Source organism: Anser brachyrhynchus, assembly GCF_964034855.1.
Source record: "Anser brachyrhynchus genome assembly, chromosome: 14".
Lineage (NCBI taxonomy): Eukaryota > Metazoa > Chordata > Aves > Anseriformes > Anatidae > Anser > Anser brachyrhynchus.
This window is the reverse complement of record NC_137709.1, coordinates 9,212,752-9,229,099: the sequence shown is the minus strand read 5'-3', so window position 1 is coordinate 9,229,099 and position 16,348 is coordinate 9,212,752. Positions and strand designations below refer to the sequence as shown.

General features: G+C 71.8%; 1 protein-coding gene across 8 annotated transcripts; it reads left to right on the top strand.

Moving 5' to 3' along the window:
* Positions 1-238: 238 nt before the first annotated feature.
* Positions 239-15,177, top strand: RNF44 (ring finger protein 44). Of its 8 annotated transcripts, none has more exons than XM_080555129.1 (11): positions 239-404; positions 9,843-10,028; positions 10,344-10,560; positions 11,048-11,215; positions 11,386-11,562; positions 11,769-11,930; positions 12,031-12,155; positions 12,311-12,398; positions 12,489-12,610; positions 12,707-12,806; positions 12,956-15,177. In XM_080555129.1, the coding sequence occupies exons 2-11, from the start codon at positions 9,922-9,924 to the stop codon at positions 13,016-13,018; spliced, it is 1,329 nt and encodes a 442-aa protein (XP_080411255.1). In that variant the 5' UTR covers positions 239-404; positions 9,843-9,921; the 3' UTR covers positions 13,019-15,177. The 8 variants fall into 8 exon arrangements, with proteins under 8 accessions (XP_080411255.1, XP_080411258.1, XP_080411259.1 ...); XM_080555132.1 differs by lacking the exon at positions 239-404 and adding an exon at positions 813-1,177; XM_080555133.1 differs by lacking the exon at positions 239-404 and adding an exon at positions 1,190-1,859.
* Positions 15,178-16,348: the final 1,171 nt, after the last annotated feature.

The following is a 16,348-nucleotide window of genomic DNA, read 5'->3' as shown; positions in this document are numbered from 1 at the left end:
CACATGCCCGACCTGTTCCCATTCCTGTTCCCATCCCACCCCCATCCCACCCCCGTCCCGCTGCCTTACCCCTATGCGCCGCCGCTCGGAGCATTACGGTAGCGGTTCCGGCTGCGCCCCTATTGGCGGCATTACGGCGGTAGGAGGAGGGGCTTGGACGCGCCCATCGCAGCCCGCGGGGGGGGGGGGGGGGCGCGGCGCGGCCGGTGCCATCGGCGGGGCAGGCGCGGGGGGCGCCATGAGGCGGGGCTGAGGCCGGCCGAGGCCGGAGCGGGAGCGGCACCGGGAGCGGCACCGGCACCGGGAGCGGCCCCGAGCCCGGCGGGCCCGGCCCCGCGCCATGCGAGCGGGCTGAGCCGCGGCACGGCCCCGGCGGGCGCGGAGCGGCGGGGGCGGCGCCGCCGGTAGGTGCGGGGCTGGGCCCGGGGCGCGGGCGCGGGGCGGGGGCGGCGGGGCCGGGGCCGGGAGGGGGGCGCGGGGCGGGACCGGGACCGGGGGGGCGGCCCCGGGGCACCGGGGGAAGGAGCGAGCGGCGCCCGGGCTGCCCCCGGTACCGGGGGGGGCGGCGGCGGAGCCCCGGGGCCGTGCCCGGCCCTGCCGGCCCCTGCCGGCCCCGGGGGGTGAGGCTGGGCCCGGCCCCCCGCTGGGCACCGGCTGCCCCCGGTACCGGGCTGCGGGCCGGGGGGCGCCGCTCGGGGGCTGCCGGGTCGGTGGCTGCGGCCTGGCGGCGGGGGCCCGGCCGGGAGGGGGGGGAGCGGGGAAAGTCCGGGGGAAGTCGGCGCTGGGGGGGGGCGGGAACCGGCGGGGCACGGCCGGGGGGTGCTGGGCTGCGGGGCCCGGGCCGGGCCCGTGTGCGCGGCCCGGTGCCGGCACCGTGCTGCGGGGCTCGCGTTCCCCCGCGGCGGCTGGGCCGCGGTGGTGCGGGAAGGAAGGCGGGCGCCGTCCCCGAGCACGCCCCGCTGGTGTCCCCCTGCCCCAGCCCCGGCCGTGCCCCGGGACGGCCGCCCCGGCACGGAGCTCGGCGCTGGGCTCGGCTCCCCGCCGCCCGGTGCCGCCCCTCCGATCCCGGGCACCCCGCGGGGCCGTGGGGCCGGCTCCGTCCCGTCCCGTCCCGTCCCGGGGAGCCCCCGAGGAGCGGCGGCTGTCGGAGGGGAGCCGGCTGCTGCCCGCGGGGCGGGTAAGTGCGCAGGCTGCGCGGGCAGTAGTAAGGCCGGCTCCACAGCGGCGGCTAAAAATACCGCTAACGCGCAGCGCCCGCCGGGCGCCTCGCTTTGGCACCTTTGGGTGCTCGCTTCGAAGCTGGCGGGGCGGCTCGGGGCGACCCCCCTGCCCGACCCGTGCTGTGCCGGGGGTCACGGCCCCGCCGGGCTCCGAGCGGTGTCCCGGGGACCTGCCCCACGGGGACGGCATCCCCCGCCCCGGCGGCTTGGGTGCCGGCGTGCGGGGCGTCAGGCAGGTGCTGATCCCGGCCCCGCGGGCGCCCTGCTGGCTGGGCGCTTCCCTCCGTCTGCTGCCGGGAGCGAGGCTCGCAGGGGCGGCAGGAGCCATCCGGAGCCCCGGCTGGCCCGGGCAGCCCGACGGGGAGCGAGGCGGTGCACGGCGGGCCGGGAAGGGCAGGAAATGGTGAGCTTGGGTCCCGGCGCTCGCGCTCTTCCGCTTTGTACGGAGGAGCTCGGGGCAGCCGCTGCTTCTCTCCGCGAGAGCCAGGCCTCGTCCCGCGTCGCCTCGGAGCGAGAGGAGCGGCGGTACCGCCGCGCCGCCCGGCCTGCCGCGCCTTCAGGGTTGGGGCCGCGTTTTTGGGGTCCCTGCCGGGCTGCCCCAACTCCGGAGGGAGCATCGCCGCCGCCTCTGCTCTTGCCGTGAGTCGTGGAGCAGCGCGTGGCGGTGGCGGTCCCTCGAGCGGAGGAGCACGCCGCCCCTACCTGACACGCCGCGCGGCGCCCGGCTGGGAGCGCAGAACAAAGAGGGGAGGGCAGGCTCGGCGAGGCCCCGTGGATCCGCCGGGGGAAGCCGCTCGCCGTTTGTGTCTGCCCGCCTGGGGCCGGGGCTCCGCGAGGGGAATTGATCAAGCTGTAAAACCGAGAGCCAGCTAATGAAATGGGGGCTATGGATTTTTATTTTAAATGGCAGAGAGTTTAGGGGAGATTTAATTATCCCTGCTTTATGGAGCTGTTAGAGGAACGAAGTAACAGCCAGCAGCTAGGGCCCGGGCCCTGGCTCACGGCGTTTCTTCCAGGTGCGTGCAGCCAGCCAGGTCCTGAGCCCCGGGGCAGCGCCTCGGGATGAAACCAAGTCACCTGGAGCAGGGCTGGATGTGGCGGGGTCCCGCGTGTCCTGCCGGGCGTCCCCGCTTCCCGGGGTGCCAGCATCCGTGGGGAGCAGCGCGCTGAGATCGCAGAGGGGCTGGCGCTGGAGCAGCGGTGTCCCAGGGTGGGCTCCCGGCCCGAAGCAGGGCTCCCAACCCTGCCCCGGGGTCGGGGTGGGCTCGTCCTCGTGCAGGTGGGCACGGGGGGGGGTGGGTCCGGGAGCCCCGTGCTGGCTGCTCCCTCGGCGTCTCCACTGGGCCGTGGGCACCGAGCCCCCTCCGAAGCCTGCGCGTACCCGTGCAGAGCGTGTGGGGTTTGTAAATGAGAGCTGCAGAGCGCGGGGATTTGCTGGGCCGAGCCGTGCGTCCGGCGGGAGCGGGCAGGCTGTCACTACGGCCACTCCTCCCGTGTGCAGCCACTCGGCCGTCACGTGAGCCTGGCCGCGGGGCACGGCTGGGCGGCCGCCGCTGAGCTCTCGGCGGAGGAGCGCGGAGGTTTTCGGTGCCGCGGGGCTTTCAGCTTCGAACCGAGGCGTCGTGCGTGGCGTTCGCCCGCTGGCCCTTGGCCCCCTGCTTGGGGCGAGCTGGCGCAGTGTGGTTTGTCACCTGCCGTGTGCCGGAGCGACGGTCGGTTGGGGCTTTGCTCGCCCCAGGAGGTGCTCGGGCAGGCAGGCACAGCGCCGGGGCGCCTGTTTGATGCGTGAGGCTGTCACGGGCTGCTGAAACACCCGAGGAGGCTTTCTGGGGAGGTTTGGGGTGCCGGGCAGCTCTCCTGAAGGTCGCTTCCGGAGGGGAGCAGCGTGGGGCCGTGCCGTCAGCCCAGGGTGTTTCTCCTTTCCTTCGCCCTCGTGCCCGGGGGCAGCGCAGGTTTCCTGGGGCGGGGTGTTTTGGGAGGTCCCTGCTTGGCCGTGCGCGTGTGGCAAGGGTGAGGAGAGCGCCGTGCCCGGCACGCAGCGCCCGTGGCAGGCGTTACGCCTGCGGGGTCCGGTCCTCCAGCTGCGGCCCTGTCCCTGCAGACCCGGCCTCGGCAGCTGCCGCGCTGAAGCTCCGGGCTTCCCCTGGCTCTGCGGGAAAGCAGGGCGCAGGTTCTCAGCTCCAGCACGCAGGGGACAGGGACCGGCCCGCTGTGCCGCCTGTGGGGAGCTGCTGCCTCTCGGGGAGCCTGCATCGCGGTGACCACGGGCTGCGGCACCTCAGCGCCCAATTCCCCGGAGAACCGGGGCTCTGACTGGGGTCCTTCCCCCTGCCCCGGCCTGGCAGGAGGAGCCCCGCGTCCCCCCAGCAGGCTGCCTTTCCCCTGTGGTGCCCGGGGCTCCCCGGCCGTGTTTGCCTTTCTATCCGAGCGCCTCGGTTGCTTTTCCCTCCGTGCCCGCGCTTTGGGCAAGCGGTGAACGACAAAAATCTGCCGGCGAGAACCGTAGCAGAGGTCAGCCAGCTCCTGCGCCCCGGGCGGCTCTGCTGCCACCGCAGAGTCGCGCTTTGGGCACGGGGGCTGCCTGCTTGGAAACCACGGTGGTGGTGGGGTTTGTTAGTTTTTGGTTTTTTTCCTCTTAAAACCGTCCCCAGGCAGCGGTGTGGGGTTGTCCATGAGCGATGTGCCAGGGAGGAAGGGCAGCAAGCTTCCTCCGTGCTTAAGGCACTGGTCAGCGCCTGCCTCAGAGCACCTTGCAAGCTGCCTCTCGGCAGGTTTGCAATCAAGGACGAGAGAGGGCAAACAGTTGCTGAAAACTGTCTGTTCCTCTGAGCTCCTTTCCGAAAACGAACGTTGTGGGTTGTCGGGGGCCCTGCAGGCTTCTTAAAATGCAAAACAAAGCAGCCGGCCCAACTTCCTGGCTGTCACCAGCGCTCTCAAGAGGCTCCGTTTAGCTGGGCGATAAGGGAACCGCTCCTGGCCCTGCCCGTGCCCGGCGGCAGGAGGGAGGCAGAGGGGCCAACCCGAGCCCGGCGGAGCAGCGGGGGGGGGTGTCTGCAGGCCAGCCCCTCGGCCGCTCGCTTGGCAGGCGGGGAGAGAGCGGGCCGTGCTGGGCAGGGTGCTTGTGGAGGGGGGACGGGCGAGCTGGGGACTCGGGAGGAGGAGGGGGCTGCATCCCTGCTCCCCAGGACTCGGGGGGAGATGGGGTCCCCGTTTTAGGAAAGGGGTTTGGGTGGAACCACCGCGCAGAGGAGCGGAGCGCTGAAGCCCGCGGTAGGAAGCAGCGGGAGGGCTGGGGGGGGAATGTGGCCGCTGGGCTCCTCTCCTCCCAGCCGCGTGCGGCCGGGCTGCGGCACGATGCCAGGAAGGACAGAGGTGAGCGGGGTGCTCAGCATCCGTGGGAGGGGGGTCCTGTCCTCCAGGGGCTGCTGAGGGCTCCCCGCACTGCGAGGACACTTCTCTGGCTGTTCGTGTGGTGCCGGAGCGCCCCGCGGGCTGGGCCAGGCTGCGGGAGCAGAGCAGAGGACACCTCAGGTTGCCTGGTGCTGCTGAGCTCCAGCGGGACCCGAGCTGCTGCGCCGCTTCTGGCCGTGCTGTGCGGGCCGTGCAGGTGTTCGCAGGGCAAACGAGGAAAGGGGGAGATGGCCCTGCAGGTCCTTTACCCTGTCCTGAGGAGATGAAGGCTCGTGCAGGCTGACTGTTTATTTGGGAGTCTTCTCTCTGCTTTAAACGTGCCGGACGGTCTCAGTTAGGATCAGCAGCGTGGTGGCTGTCTCTGAGGTCCGGGCTCGCCCCTGCCCCGTGGGGGGGAAGGCGTTGCTCGCTCTCCCTCTGCAGTGCAGCTCAGCCTCGCTATTAGACATCAGAGAATCCACGTGGGAGAGATCGGCAGGAAGCCGGGCGCTATCGGTTCCGCTGCCTGTGCAGCTCTCCTCGCTCCTCATGTCAGCCTCCCCACGTGTGCGTGGCTGGAGGCGTTTGACGGGAGCGCTGTCAGCCCGGGGGCGTGAGTGGGTGGCGCGCGATCGCGGCGGAGGCGTCCTTGCCTCCACTGCCAGCACTCGGCTCCGCCAGGCCTGCGAGCGGGGAGGGAGCTCCTCTCCCCCCGGCTCCGCGGCCGAGAAGCACCTCGCCCTGCCGCGCCCGCCGATGTCGGGGTGTCCCGCGTCCCCCGGGGTTTGTTGCGGGGGGGTTTGTAGGGTGGGGATGCTCCTGCGGGGCCCCGCTGCAGGCCGGGGGCTCCGTGGCGCCGGTTTCTTCCCACTTGTTTTGCAGCCGCTGGGGAGGGGAGAGGAGGATCTGGGGCGTTTTCCTCTCCCTGGAGCTGGGGGAGAGGCTGGGGAGAACGTGGATGCGAGCTGTCGGTGTGGTGGGTGTCGGGGGGAGGATGGGGCAGAGCGTCTCTCCAGCGGGAGTCGTGCTCACGGCGCCGGAACCCCCCCGGCTAATCCCGTGGCAGACCTGACCTATATATGGGGCCAGGGAGGCGGCTCGTCTGCAGCAGCAGATGGTGCCGTAAAGAGCCCGGGCTCGGGCTGGCTTCCATTCCGCCGACCTCTGGCTCCGGTGAGGGAGAGGACGGGCCTCCCGCCGGCTGCGAGGCAGCCGAGTTCGTCCTGCGCAGCCCCTTGGGGCAGGAGCCGGGCACGTGCAGCCCCCGCAGCTGGGGAGCTTCCTCTGGTCTCGGCGGCTGGGGCGAGGGTCAAGATCAGCTGAGGAGAGCGGGTGGACGGACCCGGGACCCCTCGTCCTGGCCCAGAAGCACGGCTGGCCCTGCTGTAGCACTGGTGGGGTGTCCCTTGGGCTCCTCCAGCCTTGTGCCCACACAGAGATGCTGTCGCACTGGTGGTCCGTGGTCACCAGCGGCCTTCGTGTGGTGGCGGAGCCCTGGGGCAGCGTGGCGCGTTGGTGGCGGTGCGCGCAGCTCTGTCCCCAAGGCAGCAGGGCAGCTGTGGGCCGAGCCACTTCCAGACGCCGTGTCCTGGTGGGGGCTGGACGCCTGGAGCCCCGTCCCGGCAGGGGCTGGCTGGGCAGGCACGGGGCCCTGCGGCAGGAACCGTCCGGCCTGTTGGGGCACGGAGCGCAGGCATCGCCTCACCGCAGAGCCACGTTCCGTCGATGGCTTCTCCCACCGCCGTCCCAAGGACATCGATAGCTGCTGCCCACAGGGGAGCTGGCGCTGCTGGAGCGCGGCGGGAGGGAGTGTCCGCAGATACCGGCCTGTGGCCTCTGCCCGCGGCCGGTGCCTTGCTGCTTGTGCTGTGCCCGGCATCACGCCGTGTCCCGGCGGCCTCGGGAAGGCGCGACGCTGCCTCTGCCAGCAGACGGGGGCAAGTTCAGAGCGCAGGGTGCCGTGTGCCTCCTCTTCCCTCCGCTCCCCGGCTCTGGAAGCGCAGAGAGGTTGTGGCGGGGCGGACCTCGAGAGGTGACTGTCGGGGCTGGGCTGACGATTCCGCCCTTTGGCTCTCCCCTCCTGCGGTGCCCGTCTGAGCGCGGGGGCCTGACCCTTGCCACAGGGCTGCCCCGTGCCCCCCGCCGGGGGGATGGAAGCAGCTGGCTGTCGGAGCTGTGGCGGAGGGAGTTCCGCCCCGCGGCACCCCGTGCCCCGGGGGATCCGTGAGGCCGCTGCGGTTCCTCTCGTGCTTGTGTGCCCGGGTGTGGGGTGAGGAGGTGAGGGCGGGCGAACTGCCCGTGGGGACGGGACGGGGCTGAGCGTGCTTCCCGTGCTGCTGAGCCTGCAGAGCCGTTAAACCATCGCCACCCACCCGAGGTTTCCTTTACGGGGGGGTGACGCTGCAAATTAATCAGCTCCCGTTTGGTCGGTAGCGCCCCACAGCCCGGCTCCCGGGGGCGGGCTGCTCACAGGGCATCACAGCAGGGCTGGCCGCGCTCCCACCCGGCCACGGCTGACCGGGCCTGGTCACCGGGCTGTGAGGGGGGGCGGCACCCGGCCTCCAGCAGGGCTCCTGGGGGCGTTGGGGGCCTCCCGCGGGCGCTGCGCTGCTGCCGGGTGTGCGGGGAGGCGGCGGGGGGCAGCCCGGTGCCCCGGGGGCAGGGCCGCGGCCCGGTTCCGCGGCTCCCGCGGGGCCGGCCCAGGCCCGGGCCCCGTTGCTAAGGGCCCCCCCTCCTTGGATACCGTTGCTAGGACACCGCCCCCCCTCCCCTCCCCCGGCGGGGCGGGCCCGCCGCTGCCCCGCGTGGCGGCCCGGCCCCGCGCCTCCAAGATGGCCGCGGAGCGTGACACGCCTGGTCACGTGGGCCGCGCGCGCGCGCGCGCCTCCCTCTCCCTCTCTCCCCCCCCCCCCTCCCCTCCCGCCCGCTCCCCCCTCCCTCCCCCTCCCCCCTCCCCTCCCGCCAGCCGCGCGCGCGCCCCCGCGCCCTCCGCGTGCCGCGTCCCGGCCCGGTGCGTGCCGCCGCCGGTTCTTAAAGGGGCAGGCGCCCCCCGCCGCCGCCTCCCCCCCCCCCGCCACCGCCACCGCCGCGCACAACAAAAGAGGCACCGGAAACGGCGGCGGCGGCGGGGAGGGGGCCGGCCCGGCGGGGGGCGGGAGGGAGGCGGGAGGGGACGGCAGGGGAGGGACGGGACGGGAGGGGAGGACCGGGAGGGGAACCGGAGGGGGGGGGCGGGCCAGGCCCGGGCCCCCGTTGTCGGCGAACAAAGAGCGGCGGGAGGGGGCGGGGGCGCCGCAGCGGCTCCCGGAGCGGCGGTGCAGGTAGGTCCGGAAGGGACGGGGGGGGGGCAACCGGGAGCGGGGCGGGCGCCGCCCCCCCCATCCCCCCCCTCCCCCCCCTCCATCCCCCCGCCGCCCCTCCCCTCCTTCCCCCGGTACCTTCCCGGTACCGGGCCCGGTGGGGGGGGGGGGCACCTGCCCCGGGGCGGCGGCGGCGGGGCCCGGCGGCCGCCTTTGTTATTGCTTTTGTTTGGCGCCGAGCACATGGCCCCGCAGCGGCCGCTCTTAAAGCCACAGCTCCGCGCCGCCGGGAGGGCACCGGGCGGTTACCGGGGGGGGGCTCAGCCCCCCCACACCGCGGGTCCCGACCCCCCACCGGGGGGGCTGCGGGCACGGCCGGGCCCGCGGGGTCAGGCGGCCCCCGGGGGTGTTGGGGGGGTGGGCGCGACGCTGCGAGCTCAACCCCCCCCCCTCCCCGCCGCTCCGGGACCCCCGGGGCACCGGGAGGGGGTTGGGGGAGGGGGGGGGTAACGGGGGGGCTGCGGGGTCGCGGCAGCTCCCCGGGGACCGGCGCTGCCCCCGGCAGATGGCAGCGGGCGGGAGCCGCTGGCACGCCGCTAACTTTGTGCCTGCTGCCCGGGGGGCGCGCGCCGTGTCCGGGGGTCCCGGGAGGTTGTACCGGGGGGGGCCCGGTGGCACCGAGCCCGGGGCTGCTGCTGCCGCCGCCTCCCCCGGGCTGCCCGGGGGTCACCCAGGGCCTGGGCACCGTGGCGGGGGGCACACACCGGGGGAACCACGGCCACGCACAGCAGGACCCGGTGCCCCGGTGGGTGGCACGGGGCGAGCCGAGCGGCCGAGCCGTGTGCGGGGCTGGCACCCGGAGGGGACCCCCCCGGCACCCCCCCCCCGGGTGCCGCTGTCCTCGCTGAGGCCTGAGCCCACGCGGGGAGTTTGTGCCCGGTCCCGTGGAGCGGGGCTGGGTGGGCCTGCAATGGGCACCGGGGGGAGGAGGAGGAGGAGGAGGCAGCCTGCAGCGGGCTGGGTTTGGGGGCACGGCGTCAAGGCCGGGGCTGCTCCCCGCTGCCCGGCGCAGGCAGGGGGAGGCTGGTGAGCAGGAGGCTGCTTGGGCTACCTAGGGGCGACCGGCGGCCGCCTCGTCCCCTGGGAACCGGGGCCACGCGGAGCCTGGTGAACCTCTGGGGAGCCTCTCCGCGCGGCGCTCCGGTAGGGCCGGGGGCCGCGCTGTGCTGCGGGGGCTGCGCTGCGTGGCCCCGGTGTGGGGACACGGCCAGGCGGGGTGCTGGCGGGGCCTGGCCTTGGCGCAGTGTCCCCGCGAGCCCCGTCCCCGCGCAGGTGCCGGTGGCACGGGGCCACGGAGGAAGGCTGCCTGCCCTCGCACCCGCGGTTCCCCGCTCCAGCCGCGCACACCCTGCTCGCGGCGCGCTTTCGGCCCCGTCCCGAGCACGGCTCCCCCTCAGCGGGCAGCCCCTGTGCCCGGCCTGAGCCTCAGGCAGCGCTCGGTGGCCTGAGCCCAGCGTAGGGCGCGCAGGAGCCCGCGGGACCCAGCAGCCCCTAGAGCAGCCCTGCTGCACCAGGGATGCGCCGCAAAGCCCGGGCTGCCCTCAGCCAGCGCGCAGCCCCCGACCCCACCGCAGCCGCGAGGGCCTCGGCCGCTTGCTTCGCTCCGTGCCAAAAACACGTGCTTGCTTCTCTCACCCCGTGTCCGGGTCTCGCGTTGGGGGGGCGGAGGGGCAGAGGCAGGGTCAGCGGGCGTCCGGCCCCAGCATTCCCCCCCCCGGCGCATCCCGGGGCACGGCTGCTGCCCGGGGCCGGCTCCGCGCCTCTCCTCCCTCCCCTCTCCCACAGCAGGGAGAGGATTTGGGGCTCGCGGCCGGGCTCCAGCCCCGTGCCGCCCCGGGGGTTCGGGGGCCGTGACCCGCTGTCCTTCCCGCAGGATCCAAGGTGCTGGTGTCTCGCCCTGCCCCGGAGCCTGAGGTCCCGCGTGCGCGCCCATCCGCCTCCCGACGTCACCAATGCGACCATGGGAACTGGCAGTGAATAGGCGGCCTCCCTCTGCCCCCTTTAACCAACGCCGGTTCTCGGGGGGACCCTGCAGCAGCCCCGACCACCTCCGGCGAAGGTACGGGGCGCGGGGCGGCGCTCGTGCCCGCCTCCGGGGGTGCGCCAGGGCGGCCGCCGGCACCCGGCGGGCTCGGGGGGGGCGGCTGACGGTGGGGGAGCGCGTCTGGTGGGCACGGCCGGTCGGGGCACGCGGGGGTCCCTTTCACGCAGAGGACGAGAACCACGCGCACGGGGCGAGCGGAGGAGCTGGAGCTGGGCAGCGGGACGAGGAGCCCAGCCCTGAGCGTGCCCCCCCTGGAGCCGGGCAGGGGCCGCGCTCCCCCTGGCCCGGGGGTCACTCCTGCTCTGTTTCTCTCCCGCCGTGGCCCCGCAGCCCCCCTGCCAGACGTCAGTGGGGACGACGCGACCGCCCTCTGGCAACTCTGCTGGGCCAGGATGAGACCCAGCTGCACCCTGCCTTCCCCCAGCAGCCGCACATCCCTGTAGATGAGCCCCGCGCCTACGCTCTCCCCAGCACACCGCCACGAATGCTGCACCCGGCCGCTCACCCGCCCCACCAGAACCCATTCATGGTGGATCTGCACGACCAGGTAGGTGCCGCCGCCCTGCCGAGGGCGACCTCATGGTGGCCCCGGGCTGGTGCCCAGGGGGACGGGGGTCCCGAGACGTGTCCCTGGGTCCCCTCCGGCCGGTTGCAGCCCCGAGGCTGCCGGTGCTCTGTTCTCGGAGCGTGTAAATCCCAGGGCCCTGCCGGCCTGGGGGCTGCGCAGGGTGGTCCCTGTCCCTCGGGGTGGGGGCAGTCCCCTGGCACGGTTGTTGTCACTGCTGCCACACGTCATCCAGGGGGGTGGTGCGGGGTCGGAGCCCGTGCCAGGCTGACCACTGGGTGCAAAGCGGGCTCCAAAACCCCCGTGGAGCCCAGCCCCTGCTCAGCACCGCTCCGGGTGCGCTGGTGGGACGGTGACGTGCTCGTGTCCCAGCAGCGGGTGCTCAGCGCCCTGCTGCCGCCCTGCTGGGACGGGGGCAGCCGAGCTGGGGCCGTGCCCTCTGACTGCGCCCTTGGTGCCTCATCCCCAGGTGCACCAGGGACCCGTCCCTCTCTCCTACACGGTCACCACCGTCACGACGCAAGGCTTCCCCATCCACGCCGGCCAGCACATCCCTGGGTGCAGCACCCAGCAGCTCCCAGCATGCTCAGTGATGTTCAGCGGACAGCACTACCCGCTCTGCTGCCTCCCGCCCCCGGTGAGTGCGGGGACACCGGCGGGGACGTCCGGGGACAGCCTGGGCCAGGGGTGCCCAAGCCCAGAGGACTGCAAGGGCTGGGGGCGCGGGGGCTGCTTGGGGCCCTGGGGAGGGGGCAGGCGTTTGTGCCCGCGCTGGGTTTGACCCACGTTTCTCTCCCCGCCCCGCAGCTGATCCAGGCATGCGCCATGCAACAGCTCCCCGTCTCCTACCAGACGTTCCCCCCCCTCATCTCCAGCGACCATTACATCCTGCACCCGCCCCCGCCGCCAGTGCCCCCCCACCAGCCGCCCCACATGGCGCCCCTGGGGCAGTTCGTACCTCTCCAAGCCCAGCACCCGCGCATGGTGAGTCGGGGCGGGGGCTGGGGGGTCTGCGCCGCGTGGCCGCAGTGGCACGGGGCCCCGAGACAAGCTGGTGTGGGGTCCCCTCTCTCTGCACCCCCCGTGGGTGTGAGCTGGGCGGGATGCCCGGGCTGCCTACACCCCGCTAGCACCGGCGGATGAAGTTTGGCCACCCCTTTCCCCCCCCAGCCTAACCGTTTCCCCCACAGCCTCTGCAGAGGATAGACAATGACGTGGACCTGCGAGGGGAGCAGCACCCCATCGCCGGCTTCACGTACCCCCCGTCCCACCACGCCCCCACGCTCTCCCCCTCCGTGCCGCTGCATTACCTCCCCCACGACCCGCTGCACCAAGAGCTGCCCTTCGGCGTGGTAAGTCCTCGCCACGGCGCGGGGCTGGGGGGACGCGGCGGGGTTGGGGGGGGCCGTGCTGCACGGCCCTGAGCGCCCCCCACCCCCCGTCTCCCCGCAGCCATATCCCCACATGATGCCCCGGCGGCTGAACACCCAGCGGTACCGGCTGCAGCAGGCGCTGCCCCCCCCGCCGCCCCCTCCGCCGCCCCCCCCGTACTACCCGGGCTTCCTGCCCTATTTCCTGTGAGTACCGGGGGGACGTGGGACGCGGGGGGCAGGGCTGATTCGGTGCCTCTGCCCCCCACCCCCGGGACACCAGGGCGGAGGTTGGGGCTCGCAGCCCGCTCCCCCTGCGCTGGGAGGGCGCCCGCGCCGACCGCCCCGTCCTCCCCCCGCAGCTCCATGCTTCCCGTGTCGCCGACGGCCGTGGGGCCCACGATCAGCCTGGACCTGGACGTGGATGACGTGGAGATGGAGAACTACGAGGTGCGTCGGCTCTGCCGCCCCGCGGGGCGACCCCGCCGTGGGTTCTCGGGGTGGCTCCGCCGGGGCTGAGCCGTGCGCGTCTCCCCGCAGGCGTTACTGAACCTGGCCGAGCGGCTGGGGGAGGCCAAGCCGCGGGGACTCACCAAAGCAGACATCGAGCACCTCCCGTCCTACCGCTTCAACCCCGAGAGCCACCAGTCCGAGCAGACCCTGTGAGCGGGCCCGGGGGGCCGGGCGGGGGGGTCGGGGTCCGGGGGGGAGGGGGGCCGCAGCGGGGCCTGGCTCTGACGGCTGCCTGCCTCCCCCAGGTGCGTCGTGTGCTTCAGCGACTTCGAGGCCCGGCAGCTTCTCCGCGTCCTGCCCTGCAACCACGAGTTCCACGCCAAGTGTGTCGACAAATGGTTAAAGGTACCTCCCGGGGGGGTTTCGGGGTGCTCTGGGCGGCCTTGGTGCCGTGCGGGTGCAGAGCACCGTGCGCTGCGGATGCCGCCAGCCTCCGGCAGGGAGCCGGGTGCCGCGGGGCCCCTGCTCACCCCCGTCTCCCCTTGCCCTCGCAGGCGAACCGCACGTGCCCCATCTGCCGGGCGGATGCGTCGGAGGTGCAGCGGGAGGCGGACTGAGGCTGGCGGGCGCTGTGCCGCACAATTCGCTAGAGGACGAGGACGTCGGGCCAGGGGCGGGGGCCGCTGCCCGCTGCCAGGGCCTGACCGTGCGCTTACCCCCCCTCCCCAAAGCCTCTCCTCGGATGTGGTGAGCATTGAGCAGCCCGGGCTCCCGGCCAGCCCTCCTCCTCCGCCGTGGCTCGGACTCGGCCGGACGCCTGCCCGCCGCGCTCCCGGGGCCCCGAATCGTGTAGTGCCGGTGGCGGGCGGCGCGTGGCCGCGTCCTCCGCACTCCAAAGACGCTGTCGTTGCTCCATCACTTTCCAGGTCTTCGTACTCTGCTAGAGAACTTTTTTTTTTCCGTTTTTTTTTTTTTTTTTTAGATTTTTTTTTTCACCCTTCCGTTTCCTTTCCCTTTCCGTTGCGTTTTTGGTTTCGTGGCCGCTCGACCCGGCGGCACGCGGCTCCTCCCCTCGGCGTTGCTCGCGGAGGACGCGGGGAGGAGAGAGGAGGGAGCGCCGCGGGTTGGGGGCCGGCGGCCCCCCGGGGGACAGCCGGAGGAGCCGGCCGGCGCGGTGCGGCCGTGGCGGGACACCAGCAACCCGGGGCGATGCCGGGGCACCGGCGCCTGCGCCCCGCTTCCCCTGGGGCGCCCAGGAGGGCGGTGCCGGCTGCTCGGTGTCCTTCCCAGGTGGGAGGATGGTGCTGGCGCGGCCCCAGCCCCTCTCCCCGTTCGTTCCCTCCCGGGGCCGGGGCTCGTGGTGCCCGGCGAGGCAGCCAAGGCCAGCAGGGAGCCCCGTGGCCGTGTTGCAGCCCCCCCATTTCGCCTCCTGGCCCCGCATGCCGGGTTCCCGCTGTCGTAACCCGAATGAGCCCCGAGCGCCCCCGTCCTGCTGGCTGGACGGCGCAGCGCGGGGCCGGCGGGGGTGGGGGGGGTTTATCCGTGATCTCGCGGCGTGTTTTCCCCTCGGGACCGCGGCGCCCGTTCAGCGCTGCCCCCGGCCCCTCGCCGCGGGGACGCCGTGCGCGGGGACGCGTCCCGCCGGGGCCGGGGGAGCGGGTGCCGGCCGTTCGGGGCGGCGGCGGCGGCGGGCGGCGTGGCCGAAGTCGTTTTGCATGATTAATTAGCGAGGAGGAGGGGGGGGGGTGACGGGAGGTGGCGGGGGGAGGAGAGGAGCGCCCTCCCCGCGTCGCCGACGCCTGGGAGCCTCCGTGCGCGGCCGCCAGCCCTATGTAAATGTTCACAAATATGCATGCATGTCTGACCAGCTTGGAACGTGGTCTTGGCTACTACGTCTAGCCGGCTGTGGGGTGAGGGGGGTGGGGAGAGGGGTTTTTGTGCTCAGCTGATAACTGCCATGCACTGTACTGCACATGTCCGCAACGCCGCAGCAGGACCGTGAGGCTTTCAGGGCCGTTCCCCGCGGGGCCTGCGCCCCTTCCAGGCGGGAGGCGGCGGCGGCGGCGGCCGGGGGTGGCGGCGGCGTGTGCAAGGGGCCGCTCCCCGCGGGGCGGGGGGCAGGCGGCGGCGGGGCTGGGCCCCGGGGGGGGGGTGGCGGCGGTGGGGCGAGGTGTGAGGAGAGGGACCGCGCCCAGCAGGTGGCCGGGCGGGACGGAGCCCCCCGCGCCGCCACGCCATTGGTCCGGAGGGGCGTGTCAATCACGGGGCCGCTGAGGTACGGCCGCTCCCGATTGGCTGGGGGGGGGGGGGGGGGCGCGCTGCCGGTGGGCTCCCCTCTCCGCCTGCCTCTCCCCGCCGCCTCACGGCACCGGGTCGAGGCCCGGGGTTCGGGGTGGGGGGGGGGAGCTCCGCCAGCAGCTCCGCCACGCCGCGGGTGCTGGCACCGCTGGGCTCGGTGCCCCCTGGGCAGGACCCCGGCCCCCTCCCCGTGCCCCTCGCTCAGTGACAGATAACCAAAGGAGTCCCCGTGCCGCGCGGCGGCCTCGCGCCCCGGAGACGCCCCCACTCCCCCCCACCCACCCCAACCTCCCCTCCCGCCCTCGCGGTGCCCAGGGAGCCAGGAAAGCCTTACGGTCCTTTGACGGCGACTCGAAAGCTCACAGCTCGTGTGCTGCAGAATTTATTCCAATGAGCAGCTAAAAAAAAGTATCATTTAAAAAAAAGACAAAAAAGACAAAAAAAAAAAACCATACTTAAAAAAAAAATAAAAAAACAATTATTTAGGGTGTTTGTGATTGCTGACTGCGCTGTAGATACCACTGTTTACCAATGATTTCCTGTGGTGGGATAGTGGACTGTTTACTGTTCTATTATACCAGTCCCCGGGCCCTCCAGCGGGAGCGCCGCGCCACGCCGCGGCTCCCCGGAAGGTGCTAGGACGTGTGTTCTGTGTTAGAAAGTTTTTATATATATATATATATATATATAAATATATATATATAATTTTTTTTGCTCTGTTACTTGCACATTTTACAGTTACCTCATTTTTCCCATGTATGTATTTGAAAAAAGGCTAATATATAGAAAAAAAAAGGTTCTTAAAGCTCTAAAAGTGTTTGTTTTTTTTCCATTCCATTGGAATCATATTGGTTTTGTAGCATTTAACATAACTAGTATGTTGTATTATATATATGTGTATTATACTGATTGAAATTTTTAACAGATTTGTACTTTTTTTAAAATGAAAGTTGCTAGTTCTGCTTGACCAAGTAGTGCAATCATTATTTTTTTTTAATGTTGTGGCTGATTTTGAGAGGGATATTCACTAATAAATGTATGATGTATACCAAGGCGCTGTGCCCCGGCTCTTGTCTTGGCGTGGGCCGGGGGGTGGAGGTGTCCCCAGGTCCCCCTTGTGCCCAGCTCAGCGGGGCCGGCAGGGCTGGGGAGAGGCACAAGAGCTCCGGCACCCCGGGGTCGCGGCTCCCAAGGGCTCTGTGGCCACAAAGGGAACAGCTTTTCCTCCGGGAGGAACGGGGTGGGGGGGTACCTCCCTGATGAAGAAGAGGGTGCGCAGGGTGCTGGAGGCAGCAGCGGAGGGGGCTGCCTTAGGACAGCTTGCAGCCGTAGAATCACAGAATAGGCCACGTTGGAAGGGACCCAGACAGATCATCAGGTTCAACCCTTCAGCAGTGTGAGCAGGAAGGGGGGGTGAAGGGGCCCTTTCTCCCCTCAGCGTTCCATGCAGACACGGGCGCCGTACTTCAGCGAAAAACCACAGCCACCTGTCCCAAAAGGTGACTGGGAGGCAGGGGTAGGGAAGGAACAGCCTCCTGTCACTTTCCCCTTCGCAGCTCCACTAACAGGAGGCTTCTTAGGGAGCAGCAATTTGCACCCACCCTTTACACCACATCTTGGGTGTCCTTTTCCACCTTTGCTCAGGGACA

Excerpts from the sequence above, each read along its gene's own strand:
- RNF44 (XM_080555129.1), top strand. The coding sequence starts at position 9,922 with ATGCGACCATGGGAACTGGCAGTGAATAGGCGGCCTCCCTCTGCCCCC. Across the intron at positions 10,029-10,343 it reads CCCGACCACCTCCGGCGAAG|CCCCCCTGCCAGACGTCAGT; the intron begins GTACGGGGCGCG and ends GTGGCCCCGCAG. Across the intron at positions 12,399-12,488 it reads TGGAGATGGAGAACTACGAG|GCGTTACTGAACCTGGCCGA; the intron begins GTGCGTCGGCTC and ends GTCTCCCCGCAG.